The following is a 17,515-nucleotide window of genomic DNA, read 5'->3' as shown; positions in this document are numbered from 1 at the left end:
ATGTTTGTTATTCGTGGGTTTAACACTTGCGTTTGATTTCATGGCTTTGAGTCGCGTTTGGTTAGCATTACCTTCATGGACTGTGTGTCCATGTTTGTTTTTATGGAATGAGTTGCGTTTAGTTACTTACCCTTATGGACTGTGTGTCCACGTTTGTCTTCATGGAATAAGCAGTGTTTAGTTATTTACCCTCATAGACTATGTGTCCACATTTATTAATTGTTTTGATAAGTCCTTTTAATTATAATTTGATTATTTGGTGATTTTATATTCCTTTGGTTTTATTTAGTAATTTATTTTTAAGTATTTATTTCATTTATATGCTTTTTTGAAATCAAGTGATAATAACATTTGCTATGATAGCTCAATGGTTTAAGATTTTATTAAAAATTTTATAGAGTCATTTTATTTTGAAGTTTATAAAACTTTTATGAAAATTATTGTCTCCTAAGCTTGCATAATTATTTCAAACTTTCCTTTTAATTCATATTGAATTATTTATTGTTGGGACGTCATTCATTAAAAAATTATTTTTGGCCTTAGATACCTTAGCTGGCGCTGATCCTCCTGCCGAACCCTAATGTAATGACCCTAAAAAATTAAAAATAATAAAATAAAAATAAAATATTTGCCCAATTTATAGTTTACTTAAATTAGTTTTATAATAAAAGATAAGTGGTGACTTAGTGAAACTTATGTTAATAATTTATTTAAAGGCTTAAAGTTTGAATTCTTTTGAGTAATAGGTTAAATTTTATTTAGTTTAAGATTTAGAAGAACATTACCAAAGCACCCATGACTTTTATGTTATTAGAGGAAAGTGCTGTGCCGCTTTTGTAATTTTTGTGATTTCCTAATGATTCAAGCTTTTACTCTCTCCTCTCTCGGTCAAACCACGCGAGAAAAAAAATTTCCTCTATTCTTTGAAAACTCTGGAACCAGCGAGCATGAGAGGGAGATTCAGATAGCAACTCCTTCGATCTTCCCTCTTCTTCTTCCTCCTTCATTGAGACTGAGGCCAGCAACCTAGCCGTCAACGAGAGCAAGAGCTCTGCTCGTCGCTGCTGTAACGTCCATTGGAAACCCTTGCATTGAGGAGCAGATCGTAAGACCAAGGTTCCCCTGTTTAGCATCCAAGCTCCTCCTTTTTCCCTTTTCTTCTTTTCGTCAATCATCGTGAGGCTTCCTTCCCTGTCATCAGTTCACCGTCGACAGGTGTGTGAATTCCAGCCATCATCATCAAGTCTTCATCTTCTCTGTTCGAACATCGGGTTCCTCTTTCCTCTTCGAGCAGCAGCAATAATCCGGTGCGTAACCTTTTTGCTGTGGATGTTGGGTGCATCAGACTTTTACCTCGCTTGTTTCAATGTCGACTGCCTCTCTTCTCCTTCCTCATATTCACATGGTGACACTTTCTTCTCTATATGGTTCTGTATCGCCGCTGTGTTTGTCACTAGTGCGCCTTGGCTGGAGTTCACTGCTATTGCAGCATTTTTGATAGTAAATACAGCTCCTCTGTTCTTCAATTTCTCCTTCCTTCTTCATTTTCACATGGCCATATCCCCTTCCTTTCTTATCTTGCAGTCGCCAATTTGGTGTGAGGAAGCTACAAGTTGTGCCTTTCGTTCCTCAATTATTTTGGTGAGTTGAGATTCCACTTCCTTTCCCCTGTTAGCTGTGCGTAAATGCTGATTGGAGTGATGGCTGATTTGGGCTTTTAATTTCCTCCTTGATTGGCACTATTTTGCGGGTAGAACATAATTTGGAGACATTCAAGTTAACTAAATTGAAGTTTTGTAACTTGTAAGTATGTGTTTATGCTGTGAAAGATTTAGGTTTGTTAAAAAAAAACAAACAAATAAAGAAAGAAGAAAGGAAAAGAAAGGAAAAGAAGATTTAATTGTTCTTTTGAGAAGCATAGTCATTTCAAGATGGATATTGGAAAACTTTGGAAAATGGAATTGAAAGGGGAGAAATTTAGTAATAATTTAAAAATTAATGCCTATAAGGTGTTTGATAAAAAATTTTTTAGGGGGAGTTTTATTGGTTTATGTGAATTGTGAGATTTCATTAATTATTGTGAGAAGCATAAATGGCTTGGATAATATTTATTTTTGTGTTGGTTTGAGTATCATAAGGAACTTTTGATTATGGAATTTACGTATAATTAATTGATATTCTTGAGAGTTGTATGGCTCATAATTATAAACTATAGTGTTGTTTTGTGACTTATTTTTGGTGTGCACTTAAGGTATTTGATAAAATGGTAGTTTGGATTGATCGAGTAACAAAATTTGGGTAATTTTAAATTTATTATAGATATATATTTGTTGCGGTAATGTTAGAAGGAAGTTTATTGAAATTATAAGAAGTCTTATAAAATCCTATTATATATATTATAAGGAGATTGGAAGAGAAGAGAACTTGGTATTATGGTTTAAAAAAAATAAAAATAGTGCTTGCAAGGTGTTTGAGAAAATGTTTGTTAGAAGGATCTAACATATTATGGCATGATACTTGTGATGGTTGGATTGTTGTTAGTCAACATATTAAAGAAAACACTTTATAATGCAAGTTGAGGCAAACATTAGATATTTGAGGAATAAATATTTTGATTGGTAATTTGTGAGTTAGGTTGTTATTGATATGTTAGTCTTTGGAATTTTTAAGGAATAATTGATGCAATGTTAGGAAATTGTTGGGAAAAAAAATTATCTATTCTTATCCTTGAATAAATTTAGATTGTAAATTTTGGATTGTCAGTATATCAAATTGTTTATTGTATTATTTAGACAATAGGAATTTAAGTGCCTCAAGTTGTTGCAAAAGGGGCTAATTTGTAACTAAGTTATGTTTGGAAATCTATCAAATAAGTGGATAGCGTCCCAACTAATTTATAATCAATTTTTTTTTTCAAAAATATTTTTACTTAGATCATTTAATATGTCATGCTTTGTTAATTAAATTATTTTTATCTTGGGAAATTATAAAGGGATGTGGGAGGATATTTGAATTATGACGTGTATGTGTTTCTCCTTACAAAGGATACTTTCAAGATTGATGGAATTATTTTTATTAGCTTTGATAATTTTGGTTTCTCAATAAATGCAAACATAGGCATCATTTATGAAGTTTTATTCTAGCAAGTTTCTAGTTTTTAAAATTCTTCATGCGAGTTTGATTATGAGAATAGAACTGTATTTTAATAATGATGAATTTCTTGCATTTTGAAAATAGATTTGGAGGGGATTTTATACAGAACACTGGTTGCTAACGACAGTTCTGTTAGCCCTTGGCGCGCCATGGTACACCTAGCTAGCAGAGTGTTTATAGGAGGTGCTAGCCCCGTGCGATGGCCAACGCACGTGGAACAGAGGGATCGTTATTTGTGAGTATCGTACTCACGTTTGTTTCGTGGCTTCAAACTGCGTTTGGTTAGCATTACCTTCGTAAATTATGTGTCCACGTTTGTCTTTGTGGCAAGAGCCGTATTTGGTTATTTACCCTAGTAGACTTTGTGTCCACGTTTGTTAATTGTTCTGATAAGTCCCTATAATATGAATTTGATTATTTGATGATTTTACATTCCATTGGTTTTTAATTAGTGAATTATTTATAATTATTTATTTTATTTATTTTATTTATTTAATTTTTTTGCAATCAAGTGATAGTAATATTTGATATGATATTTTAATAGTTCAAGATTTTATTCAAACTTTATAAAATTATTTTATTTTTAAAGTTTATTAAATTTTTATAAAAATTGTTGTCTCTTTGAATTGCATAATTGTTTTAAACTTTTTTTTATTCATGTTCAATTATTTATTGTTGGGATCTTATTCACTGAAAAAGATATTTTGGTCTCAGATGGTATAATTGAACTCGTGACTCGAGATATTTACTGAGGAGTTTTATTGCTGAATTGAAGCAGAAGAATTATTTTAGTCAAATAATAATATGAAAAATTTAAAATTTATACCTACGTTGGCATCTGGCCTTAGGTGCTTCATGTAGACTACAAATAGGATCCTCACATTTTTTTAAAATTGAATATTTGATTTAATATTATAACAATTTCTAATTACTCTATTAGTGTGTTTAACGTATTAATTTTAGTTTCTCCGATCACGGCTTAAGGGGTATGAGTTTTGTGCACATATCTCATGCCGATCATACCTAGTTTTTGGGGTGTGACACCTAAGGACTTTTAGACATGCTTAGGTGCAAAATTTGTTGAGATCCCTTCTTTTGATGTAATTACAAACACTTATGTATTTTATTTTGAAAAGTATGATCAGCTGATCCACGTAGCCTATAGCTAGATTTTTATTTTAATATATATATTATCTGTTGGCTGGAAGGAGTTGAGCTCTTGATTGACACTATATTTTATGTACAATATTATATTGTAAAATTTTTAAGAGATCTTATATATAGGGAAGGTTTTGTAGCAATTTCTACAAAAATATTAAAATTCTTATTATAATAATTTTTATTAATTATGTTATAATTTTTAGTGCAAATTCAACTATATTTTAAAATGAAAAGATTTCTCAATTTAGGGCTTAAGAGATATGTGAAATGGTTCACATCCCATGTTAGTTACCCTCTGTTTTCAGGATATGATAGACCACGTCCACAAGAGGAACATTTGTGTCTCTAATTGCCTCTGAAACCTTAATTACCATGCCATGAATGCATATTTGAATTAGAACATACATCACCCTATGTAATGTTAAAGAGGGTCAAATATGTAGTTAGATTAGAAAATGCATTTAACTGTTTAAAATGACTTTCAAAGGCTAATAAGCAAGCTTGAACATCAATCCAAGTAGGTTAGGCATATCAATAAGTTTTACAACTATTACATTATGTATAGTTAGCAACCAGGCCATTTAAGGCCTGAGAAATAAGATCATCAGTCATAATCGGAGTACTAGCTATAGCTAACTGGTTAGATGGAGTCTTGATTTTGGCTAAATATTCCTTTATATAATCCAGCTTTAAACACCATAACACAAGCCTTTGTTAAAGCTAAGTGAGAGCTTTGGCACCATCCTAGAGTTCTTATGCCGTGTGATAATGGAGAAGCTATGCGCCAATATTCATACTCATGGCATTTTGAAGCCACCTAACAAGCATCTTATCAACTACATTCATATCTTCAAGAGTTTGATCAAGTAAAACAGCAATATCTCCTGTAGCAGGGGATGGCAAATGATCAACACTATTCACATGTAACTCTAGCTTGTTTCCTTCAATCAATGGAAGGATAATGGATTCCTAAAAGAGATAATTTCCTTATTCTAGCTTGATCAAGGTAAGTTGGCTACTCAACAATGGATTATTTGTAGACACAGTTGTAATACCCTAAAATATAAGAGTGACCCGTACGGGATATGTGCACAAACACATCTCCTTGAAGCCTTAATTAAGGAAAGTTTTGAATTGATATGTCTAACACACTATCAGCATGATTATATGTACCTAATTTTACTTTTCACCTAAATCAAAATTTCGCATAAATTTTCGGCAGCATTTTCCCTATAAATAAGATCTCTTCAAATCTCTACGACATAAATTTTATAGCATACATTCAGTAATACGGAGCTCTGTTCTTTAGCAATAGATAAACTACATAACATGAAAGGGAATATTCACAACATGAATCTCCACTTGACTCAGTAAAAAAAATCTCTCAGGGTTCAACAAGGCATACAATGTCAGCTACACTATCTGGGACCAAACCAAATACTTTCTAGTGAATAACGTCCCAACCATAAAATTTGCAAAATTAAAATGAATAATTTACAATAATTATAAAAATTAAAGAGAAAACAATTAGATACAATAAAATTAATAAATTTGGAATAAAAATTTCTATACAACTTCAATATTATAAGCCTTTAAATCTTTAATAATGAAACAACTCTAACATTTAATCTTAATGAGTTAAATAGATTAACTAATTAAATTAAATAAATAAAAATAAAAACATTCACTAATTAAAAACCATTAGAATATAAAATCATCAATTAATCAAAAATTCATATTTTCTGAGAATTTATCAGATCAATTCACAAACATAGACACACAGTTCATGAGGGTAAATAATCAAACGTGGCTCATGCCATGAAAACAAATGTGGACACATAGTCTATAAGGGTAAGTAATCAAACATAGCCTGAGCCATGAGAACAAACGTGTACACACAATCCACGATGGTAATACTAACCAAACACGAAAAATGCCACGAAAACAAACGTAGATATTAAACCCACGAATAACAAATGTAAGAACAGAGTTCATGAAGATTAAACTAGCTATTTATTGACTATGGCGTGTCAAGGGCCAATAGGACTACCATTAGCAACTGGTATTCTGTATAAAATCCCTTCCAAATTCATTTTCAAACATGCAAGAAAATTATTATTTTTAAAATATAATCTTGATTCTTGAAATCAAACTCACATGAATAGTTTTTAGGCATCAAAACTTGCCAATGCTCATGTTTGCATTTATTAAATAATCAAAAATTACCAACACTAGTGAAAATGATTTTTATCAATCTTAAAGTATATCTCATAAGGGGTAAAACATTCATATGCCATGATGTAAATATTCTTCACCACCATCTTGTAACTTAAAAATGAAGAAATTTAATTAATGAAGTATCCATTAATCAACATAATTATTACTAAAATAATTTGCAAAAAAATATAAAATTTTAGGAAAAAATAATTAATAAATTTAATTGAGATGCTATCCACTTATCTGATAAGCTCCCAAAATAATAATATGTTCTTTCTAAACACCTCTCCATTTTCCTTTAGCTACTCTATTACCTAAACTAGAGGAACAAACAACTTTCTTTATTAAAAGCTCTAATTCATACATCTCTAACAGACATTCATGGACTCAATATATAATCCAAAACATATTAAAGTCCTCTCAATTCTTATTTGTCCTTAACCCACCAATCATATTTAAAAAAAAATTCTTCTTACTCCTTTCTCCCACCTACAATGATATATTTATCTCAATCATACCTCCTTCCCTTAGTAATCAATGAGTGATTATTATTAAGGCTCTTCAATAATTCATCATAAAGTACACTTTATTCAAAACAACACAACTTCTTATCCTACACACTCACAATTGATGATATAACACCCTTAATTCAATATCATAAATGTCATCAAGTATAACAAAATTCTCTCCTATTCCCATGTGCTTCAAGACCCAAACTAATTGTCATCCCCTGAAAATAGAGAATAACTAGCATGGGTGCAAATTACATCACATATTTCCATAAGCCTTAAAATGAAAATTCCTTTTGTTTTTCAAAAAAAATCAGATTATATAAAAATTCTAACACTTTTAATATTAATTGTCATAATAAGACTTTAATGTTTTTGTAAAAATTTCGACAAAATCTCTCCTATGAATATAATCTCCTGAAAATTCTACAACAAAATTTGCCTAGAAAACAGTATCAATCAAGAGCTTAGCTCCTTTCAATCAGCAATAGTATATAAATCAAAATAAAATCCTAACAAAAATCTATGTGGAGCAACTAATCTTTCTTTTAAATCAAAATTACATATGACTTAAAGATTTATATCAAAGAGTAACCATACTGAACAAAATTTCTACCCAATGTAGCTATATTGCCTTTCAGAGATCGATGGTGGGATCGACGTCAGCTAACAAATCTGATACCAAAAATAAATTTGTTCAGTGAATAGCATTCTCAAAGTAGAATTTAAAAGAATGAAGATAATAACTCAAATAATAGTGTCAACTAATTGAAAAGATGATAATCCATCATAATAAACTTATAAAGTTGTACATCGTAATCATAACCGTAAAATGAGAGTAAATCGAAAGTAATTTATTTTATCATGCTTAAAGAAAAATAATTTATTCACATATAAACCAAAGTGACATACTTGCTAACCGAAATCATTAAAATTTTGAAAACACATTAATCAAAATTAGAATTTGTGAGAACTCAACAGAATAGATAACAAACATGAACACACAGTCCACGAGAATAAATAACTAAACGCGGCTTATGCCATGAAAATAAACGTGGACAGACAGTCCACAAGGGTAAGTAACTAAATGCAACCAAAGCCACAAAGCATGTAGACACACAGCCTATAAGGGTAATACTAACCAAATGTGGCTCAAGGCTATGAAATCAAATGTGAGTACAAAGCCCACAAATAACAAATGTAAGAACAAGCTCACAAGGCAACTAACTAGTTTTTAACCACAGCATGCTACGAGCTAATGAAACTGCCGTTAGTAGCAATGTTCTGTTTAGAGCTTTCTTAAAAACCATGTTTCAAACATGCGAGAAGAATAATTACTTTTGAAATACAATTTACATTTTCAATACCAAACTCACATGAATCATTTTGAATTTTAATTTAGTACTTGTTAAAAATAATATTTCATAAATAATGTACAAGCTTGTGTTAATTGAATAACCAAGAATTTTTTACAGATTAATAAACAAACAATTCCATATTCCTCAAAATATATTTCTTGAGGAAATAAATGTACATATTATCATCTAATTATCCATCATCAATATTCCATAATTTTCAAAACTAATGTAATTCATAAAGTTAAATATTTCAATAGAAGTCTATTAAAAATAAAAATGAATTAAAGAGGATGCTGTTCACAAACATGTCCAACTCCAAATTTTCAAAGTATTCTGTTTTCAATTTCTACTAGAATTTTCTTCTTCCACACACCCTATACAGATATAATATATGAAGTTTTAATAGATTTTTAATATTTAACACAATTTCAAATTATCCATTATCATCTAAAATTCAAAACCAAATTTATGATTTAAAGTTAGTCCATGCATTATCATTCATATCATTAATTCCCTTCATATGTCTTTGGCCATGCCACTCTATTTACTTGAGGTAAAATTTTCTCTTAGGCCTTGCACCAATTACTTTAGGTGCATAATTCTAACCATTCAATTGAAATATCTAGCAATTTTCCATTAACCATATAAGTCCCAAGAACTAATGAAACTTCAAAATATTAAAAATTAAATTTGATTCTTCTAACAAGCATCTCATAGGTGCCAATATTTAATTTATATATCTAAGCTATTCTCTTTCAACCTTTCCTTACTAATTTTTTTAACATAAATCACTCCAAATAAAATCTATTTAGCTCCAAAGTTATAACCCATATACGTACATGTGTGTGTTTATATGTGTATATATTATCAAGCTTTAAAATAGGTTTGTATCTCAATTATGAGTCTTCTCCCCCTTCAACAGCACGGCAGCAGCAGCAACAAGGGCACAAATTTTGCAGCTTCAATAACCAATCACATACATGCAAACTAAGAGAAGAATGAAGCGTGAATATCCCTCACCTTACCAGTGCTAATGACCGAGAACAAGAGAACATGTTGGAGTTTTATGGCTGAACAGCAGAGAGATAAGCTGGCACTGTCACCACGCACAACAAATGGAAGAAGACTAATTCAACAGCACCAACACGATCTCACAGCAACAGCCCTCCCACTTTTGATGCTTTGTGATTTCTCGGCCAGAATAACACGGACAAAACAACACACAGAGAAGATGCAAAAACAGGGAGCGCAAAAGGAAAGGAATAACGAGGAAGGAAGAACTCACGAGTAAAACCTTCCAGCTCCAATGACTTGGTCCTTTATTCCAGCCATAACTCGAACGTGAATAACACAGGGAAAGCAACAGACCGAGAAAGAAGGTAAAAAACAGAGTCAGAAGGCATGAAGGGTGCACCTGAACATTGCTGAGCAGTGGCGAGGCTCCTTATTACCGGTGATATCAAGGAACAAAGAAGGAAGAGAAAGAGGTTGGTGATGGTAGAGGAGTAGAGAACAAGATCGAAGACTCCAAAATTCTTCTGTGTGTAACACGTCTGGACAAAGAAGGAAAGAGAAAATTTATCTGATGATGGGAAGGGCATAATGATAATTTCATAAAGCTAAATTTACAAAATCAAAGATAACCCCCCCATTTGAGCTTCAGCAGGTTCGAACCTTAGACCTCTTAAATGAGTAGTTCACACACTTCCACTATACCAGCTTCACTTTTTAATATGTTTGCCTAAATCTTAGTATAATAACTATCATTAAAACACCAACTTATATATTTATTTATTATCATTATTTCCTAGGCTATTACACTAATCCAACAAATTTCATAATTTCAACTAATACATTCAAATACTAACTTATACACTAATAAGTTAACTTCTTGATTATTTTTTCAAACTTCACCATAAAAAATAACTAACTTTTTTACACTGTAATCAATGATGCCTTTAACACTTTTGATTGTCAAAATAATTCAAAAATTTGTCTCTTATTTCATCAAACATTTAGTGTGTAACCCAAATTCTTAATTATAACTTCTAAGTTCTATAATTCTCAATATACAAATCAAATAACCTTCAACCATAAACATATATAAAAGTTCCTCAATCTCAATTCTTGACGGATTTTAATTTTAAACTTTTCTATTTAAATCCCAACAATATCCAATATAACTTTTGGTTTTATCATATTCCAGAAAAACTCAACCCAACATAACCATCTTCATTTTGATTCAAATTCTCTCTTTACCTAAGCACATACGGAAGCAAAACAAGAATAAAGGAAAATTTACCATATCAGCCACATAAAAAAAAAAAACACACACACACACACACAAAATGCAGGGGGGAAGAAATTAAACCTATCACCACTTATATCAACAATAAAACAGAACTAAGATAGCAATAGCAATGTGAATATTGCAGAGGAAGAAGAACTGGGCAATGTAAACAAAGGAGAAAGAAAAAAGATCTAAGGCACCTACATGAGGTAGATAGAGGAGGAAGATTTTGGCCTTACTAGACAGACCTCCAGTTCTGGCAACTCAACTTCCCAAAGAACTCCAAAAACCACCACAGTAGAAGACAAATGGCTAAGCCACAAGCAAGAGGGCAATTTACGTCATGAAGTAGGGGAGAAGAGAAATCATGCTTTGAAGTTCTAGCACCAGTGACCAGAAGTCCCGCGTACTAGCAACAATTGAAATAGAAAATGAAGATCGAGGAGCAGAGGTTTGATCGGAGCTCTCCTTCGCTAGGTTCTGGAGAAATCGAACGTAAGATAGGGAAGAGAATGGAGATGATGTATGCCTTGTGGTTTCTAATTCCCTTTATGTTTTTATACAAGGGGCATAAAAGTAATTTCATATGGCTAAAATAAAAAATAGAAGGTTCTACTAAGATCAAGAGAGGATTTGAAATCTAGACCTCTGGGTATACTCTAATCAGTAATTACTACAAAGCTGCCAATTTACCTTGTAAAATTTACTTCAAAAATTTATAAAATACACTTAAAATATCTATACATAAATTATAATTTATTTAATTTTCTAAGTCATTACAACAGTAGTCATAATAATAGCAGAAGCATTAGTATTAGAAGAATTAGCAATAGAAGAGGACGACATGATAAGGATAGTAAAAAAGAAGCTGATACCAAAATGAAAAACCAGACAGAGAATAAAATGCTCAAGACAATAAGATAGTGGAGGCTAACTCCTTTCACTGATATAAATAATATAAGGTGACCAATACAAGAATTACACATATACATAAAATATGCAGGGGCGTATTTGCATAGTACAAGGGCTAATTCGATCTTATCCATATCCTAACTAATTACACAATAATAAATAATTTCATTCTCTAACATAATTCCATAGCATTTAAAGCTAAGCAATCTAGCTGGTAAGCCATTAAAGGTTGAACTAGTATCTTGAGTCTTATTCTGCTTTTATTATTATTAACATTTGATCTAAGAATTTCTCTTAAATCAATGTCTTAATTGATTTAGTGATCAATTCTATTAGCATTACCTTGATTAATATTACACGTGCAATATTTGAAAATCAATTCAACATTAAATATAAGATTAGTTAGATAAGATATAATTGAAGTTATACAATTATTTGTCGTCGCTTGGGAGTAGGTTATAAGGGTCTGAATTATGGTTCCTCAGCTTAAATGCCCACACAAAAATCTTTTTTATTTAAAAAAATCATTATATATAATGCTATTAATAATTCTAATATTTAATAGGGAAAACATAACTTTGAATTTCTGCATTTTGCTTGCTTTTACTATTGATCCCTACATTTTTATTTTGGTGTTTTAGATTCTTATACTTTTGTTTCCTAAAATACCAAAAAAAAAAAATGCAAGGACAAATAGCAAAACACGAACAAAGTATAGTGATCCAAAGTTATATTTTTCTTATTGAATAATAATAGTTCTAATACCTTCACAAAATATATCTATATTGTTGTTTCTCGTATTCTGACACTATAAAATATATCTATATTGTTGTTTCCTGTATTCTAATACTATAACATTTTTGTTATCTAGGTCCAGTTCAAAAGTGTTGCTATAGGCTTGAAAAATATTGCCTAAAAGTATAGGCAATAGTTTTCAAGTGTTTTCAACTTAAATGTTGCCTATTGCTTTAGGCAAAAATTTTCTTATATTTGGCCACACTTTTTATAAAAGGGTTAAAGGGCAAAACTGCCTTGAAACTTTTTTTTCAAGGTTGTCTGGTACCCTGAACTTTTTTTAGAGCATTTTTACCCCAAACTTTTCAAAAAGAGAGCATTTTTATCCCACAATTAGAAATCACAAATGCTGACCGTTAACTAAGTTTAACTAAGAGTCAAATAGCATATTTATCCTGAAACTTTTTCTTTAAGAGCGCCGGGTGCACTAAACTTTTGTTTGGAGTTTGTTTACCTTGAAAGTTTTAAAAAAAGAGTAATTTTACCCTACCGTCAATAGTGACCGTTACTTTGACTTCAATCGCCATATGTAGCCATGCAACATTTAAAAAAACTACCTAGATAGCAAAAACACCTCCATTAACATCAATAATAACAACAAGAACAACTCCATAAATAGCAAGCAATTTTAAATCATCCGAACCCATACCTATACCTAGAAATAATCAACTATCTGTTGAGTCAATCCATATGAAGTTGGCTATGTGGAAGCTCTCTTCTTCTATATTTGACAATTTCATTATCTCACTTAACTATAATGACTCTGTGGACTCCGATCTTAACTCAAACTCTTTTGAGGGCTTCATAACATCAAAATTGACCATGGTGGTAATAGCAAAAGCAACAGCTTGGATGTTACGTGGGGAGCACGTGGCAATTGTTGAGGGAGAACAAGGGCAATTTAAGGAAAGTTAAGAATGGTAGATTTGCCTTTGATGGATAAAGCAGCAATGTTGTGGGCTTGAGTGGCCATTTATGGGGGTGAAAGTGTCGAGCCAGGTGCAAGACTTCTTGTAAGGCTCACAAATCTTAGACACTTATTTTTCTCAGCTTCACATTTGGACTCCAATCCATGATAATATGGGAGCTTGCTAGTGGAAAAGGAGTAGGAGGAGGATGATGAAGAAGGTAGGGCAAAATTACTCTCTTTTTAAAATTTTCAGGGTAAACAAGCTCCAAACAAAAGTTCAAGGTACCCAACGCCCTTAAAGTAAATGTTGTAGGGCAAATATGCTATTTAACCTTTAGTCAAACTTCAATTAACGGTTAACGTTTGTAATTTCTAACGATGGGGCAAAACTGCTTTCTTTTTAAAAATTTTGGGGTAAAAATATTCTAAAAAAAGTTCAGGGTGCCAACCGCCCCTGAAAAAAAATTTCAGGACAGTTTTACCCTTTAACCCTTTGTAAAACTATTACTTAAAAAATTATAAGAATAGACAATAGTTTTTCGGAGACCTATTGCAATACTTTTTAAATGTTGCTTATCACATAAAATATAGGAAATATTTAAGAATTGTTGTAGAATAGCTAAATAGCCAAAATTTAATACTTCATTCCTCTACCTAGATTTGAACCCTAAATCTATTGAAAGAAATAGGTGACTCCAACCATTCTTCTAATCGGACTTTGCAAAATATAATACTACCTCCATTCCAAATTATAGGGGACACTTTTAAAGTAGTTTTTCCGTCCCAAAATATAAGACACTTTGATTAGATTAATGTTTCATTAAATGTGCCAATTTTAATATTACCCTTCCTCTCTCTATATAATTAATTTTCATCTTTTCTCATTTCAATATATTAAATGATAGGTATTTTTAAAATTTTATATTTTTGTTTTGAAAAGATAAGGTTGTTAAGTGTATTTAAAGAGTTTATTAGTATGTAAAACTTTGTCTAAAGATATAAGGCATTTTTAATCAAATTTCACCTTCCAAAAATAGTTATCTACTTTCAAATTAACGTTATCCTTTTATATTTATCCCTATTAAACACCTTACAATAAATATAAAGTCATTATCAATAAAAGTACTTTTAAAAAAAGACAATGATTATATCTCGAAAGACTAAAAATACTTTATATTTTTAAACATTTAACTCTTCAAAAAATGCCTTACATTTTTAAATAGAGAGAGTGTGTATATATATATATATATTTTAAATTAATCTTTTAATTTAGCCAAACAATGAATTAAAAATTAAGAGAATAAATAAAAATTATATAGAAAAATTATAAAAATAAATTAAAAATAAAGTTTTATGTGTAGAAAAACAACAAGCAACGGTTTTTAAATATTGCCAAAAAAAGAATTATAGGCAACATTTATATTTTTGTTGCCTATTAAAATAAGAAATATTTTTGAAATGTTGCGTTAAAAGATTCTTTATAGGCAATAATTTTTATATTATCTATTCAAAAAATTTATTACAACACTTGAAAACTATTGCCTAATCCTACTTTAAGGAATAGTTTTCAAATGTTGCCAAAACTATGTTGTTTAAAGTAGAGGAATAATAGTAACATATAAAAACTATTGCTAATGTCCACATTAGGAAACATTTTTCAAAACTATTACCTATTAATGGTTTAGTCTTTTATTTTTTTTAGGCACAAGGAGTATAAGACATTTGACTAAAAATGGGTAAGGCCTCTCTGGCGCCCAACCAGCGACAATGATAAACTACTCCTCTTAACTAAATTGTTACATAAACATTAGTTGAGATTTAAATCCCTAACTACTTGTTTAAATTAAAAGAGCCCATGCCACTTTTGCCAACTACAATTGATATATAATTATGTCTTTAGAAAAATAAAATACGACCTAAACCATTAAGATTTAATCATAATCATAATTATATATATTTAGTACCTCATTGGCGCGATTCCACAAGAAGTTATAAGTAACTAATAATTTCAACCCAGACAACTAACATAAAAAACCATGAGTGAAAAATGAATTTTATAGTGGGTGGTCATTCTTAGATGGATATCCTATTAATAATTAATAAGTCAACTTAATATGTTGTGATCAATTTAACCATATTTATTTCTCAATCAATTATTCATAAAATCTTTAATTCCCCTCATTTCTTGCTAATTAGTTTGTATTCTTCGCAAGTAACAACAAGTATCAGGCATGCTAAAGACACTGAGTGTCAAAAGATAATAATAATTTATTAATTTCTTTATTATAATTTACTCGAATGTAAAAATATAAAGAGATTGAAATAAATGAATGTTTTAATTAATAAGAATGACAAATACAAAATTGTAAAGATTACAAATGCTGGAAATGGTTCTAGAAATTGTTTGAGAATACAGAGTAAAATACTAAAAATATTAATAGATATTGTTGATTGATTGTCTCTCTTCTTCTACGACCTTTTATTCCTTGAGATATCAAGGATCACTTAGCACGACCTACGGGATTTGTGACACGTCACACCATGTTTTTTTTTCAGCAGTCTTGTACATCTAGACTTCCCGAGTTTTGAGGGCTATGCCATACTCATGTGCGGCACGCCCTTTTTTTCAGTTCTTCTCATCGGGCTGGCAGTTCAACTTTAGGCCCAAAGAGTTGGTATTTAAATGTCTGAAATTTATTTCTTATTTAATATTAATTAGGTGGAAAATATTAGACAATTCTTCTTTCAACCTTGATATGAATTAGTTGAGATTTAATATGACTCATTAATGAATACTTTGAATCTTGAAAATGAACCCCAGTTGAAAATTCTCAAGGTTTTTAAAAATGGATTGGACTTGCCGGGAACCAGCCACTAGTTCGGTCACCGTTGATGTAACAGAATCGGGGAATAATCAAACTGGTCAACAACTGATCAATGAACTAGGGGAAAAAAAAAAAAAAAACCGAACGGTTCACTGATTAGATAAAAGAAAAGAAAGGGGATGGATGGAAGAGATTAGATAAAAGAGGAAGATGAAGAGAAATAAAAAAAATTCAAAAAATAATAAAAGCAGCCGTTGTACAGCAAATCGCCATTTTAGACGTGTTTTTTCCTTCAAAAAAGTAGCGAATCTGCCATGAAATCTGCCAAGTTGAAATTTGGAACGCTGCCTTCAACAACACTGATCGGCGGCAGAGAGGTGAGGGAAAAAGAAGGCCACGCATGTGGAATCGTGGAAATAGGGTTTTTCCTTTTGAAATTAAAATATCACGCAACTGGGGGAAAATCTTGGATTTGAAATGAGTGGGAGATAAAATTTATATTAAAAATTTATTATTAAATATTAAAAAATTTATATTTACGTTAATATTATTAAATTTTATTTTTTTGGAGTGTTAAAAGAAATCTTATTAAATATTATTTATGCTTATTGGATGAAAAATTTTAATTAAAATAATATTTTTATAAGAAGATTAAAAAGGCAATTTATAATTTTGTTTCTAGATAAATATTCATTTTTATTATATATGAATATATATTATTTAAAATATTAAATTAATTATTTGATTCAATGATTGATTTAGTTTTTAAAATTTTTTATGAATTTTACAAAATTTGCCTTAAAAAAAAGAGAAATTTTTTTTTATGTTTTATAAAAATTGAATTAACAGAAAAATCTGGCCTAGAAGTATACAGTGAGGCGCGAGTGGTCCCTTTAAGTTTTTAAATGCATAATATTTCCCCGTTGTTTTAAAAACAAAGCAATACTATTGCTCAATTTTAACATATCCAAATATTTATTTAATCATTAATTGACCGACTGTGCTGAGATGGCACGTGGGTGATATTTCCCTCATTTTCTTTGATTTATTAGTAATTTATAATTGAATTGTGTTTTTAGGCAGCTTTAATTAACTCAATCTGTCAGCAAAATAATAATAATAATAATAATAATAACTCAGTGTGTTTGCAAGTTGCACATGGCGCTTTATCTTGGGTACTAATTGATTAGGGAATATTTTCAGCAAAATAATCAGCATCAAGTTGATTCAGGCATATCCTAAAATTATTTATATGATGTGTTGGCAAAAAAAAAAAACTATTTTATTATGGCGAATTATATAGTTAACTTCAGGTAAAATAATTAAATAGTTAACGGTAAACATGAGGAAGATTTTCTTTGGCCACTGAACATCAAATTATAATT

At 30.4% G+C, this 17,515-nt stretch overlaps 1 protein-coding gene across 1 annotated transcript; it reads left to right on the top strand.

The window, feature by feature from the left end:
* Positions 1-912: 912 nt before the first annotated feature.
* On the top strand, positions 913-3,536 carry LOC129315012 (uncharacterized). Its single transcript, XM_054958502.1, has 3 exons — positions 913-1,500; positions 1,585-1,641; positions 3,238-3,536. Exons 1-3 carry the CDS (start codon positions 1,330-1,332, stop codon positions 3,313-3,315), a joined length of 306 nt encoding a protein of 101 aa, XP_054814477.1. The 5' UTR covers positions 913-1,329; the 3' UTR covers positions 3,316-3,536.
* Positions 3,537-17,515: the final 13,979 nt, after the last annotated feature.

This window comes from Prosopis cineraria, unplaced genomic scaffold (genome assembly GCF_029017545.1).
Source record: "Prosopis cineraria cultivar Desert tree isolate PC_DT_omini unplaced genomic scaffold, ASM2901754v1 PC7, whole genome shotgun sequence".
NCBI lineage: Eukaryota > Viridiplantae > Streptophyta > Magnoliopsida > Fabales > Fabaceae > Prosopis > Prosopis cineraria.
The sequence above is the reverse complement of the archived record's forward strand: the minus strand, read 5'-3'. Positions and strand labels throughout refer to the sequence as shown.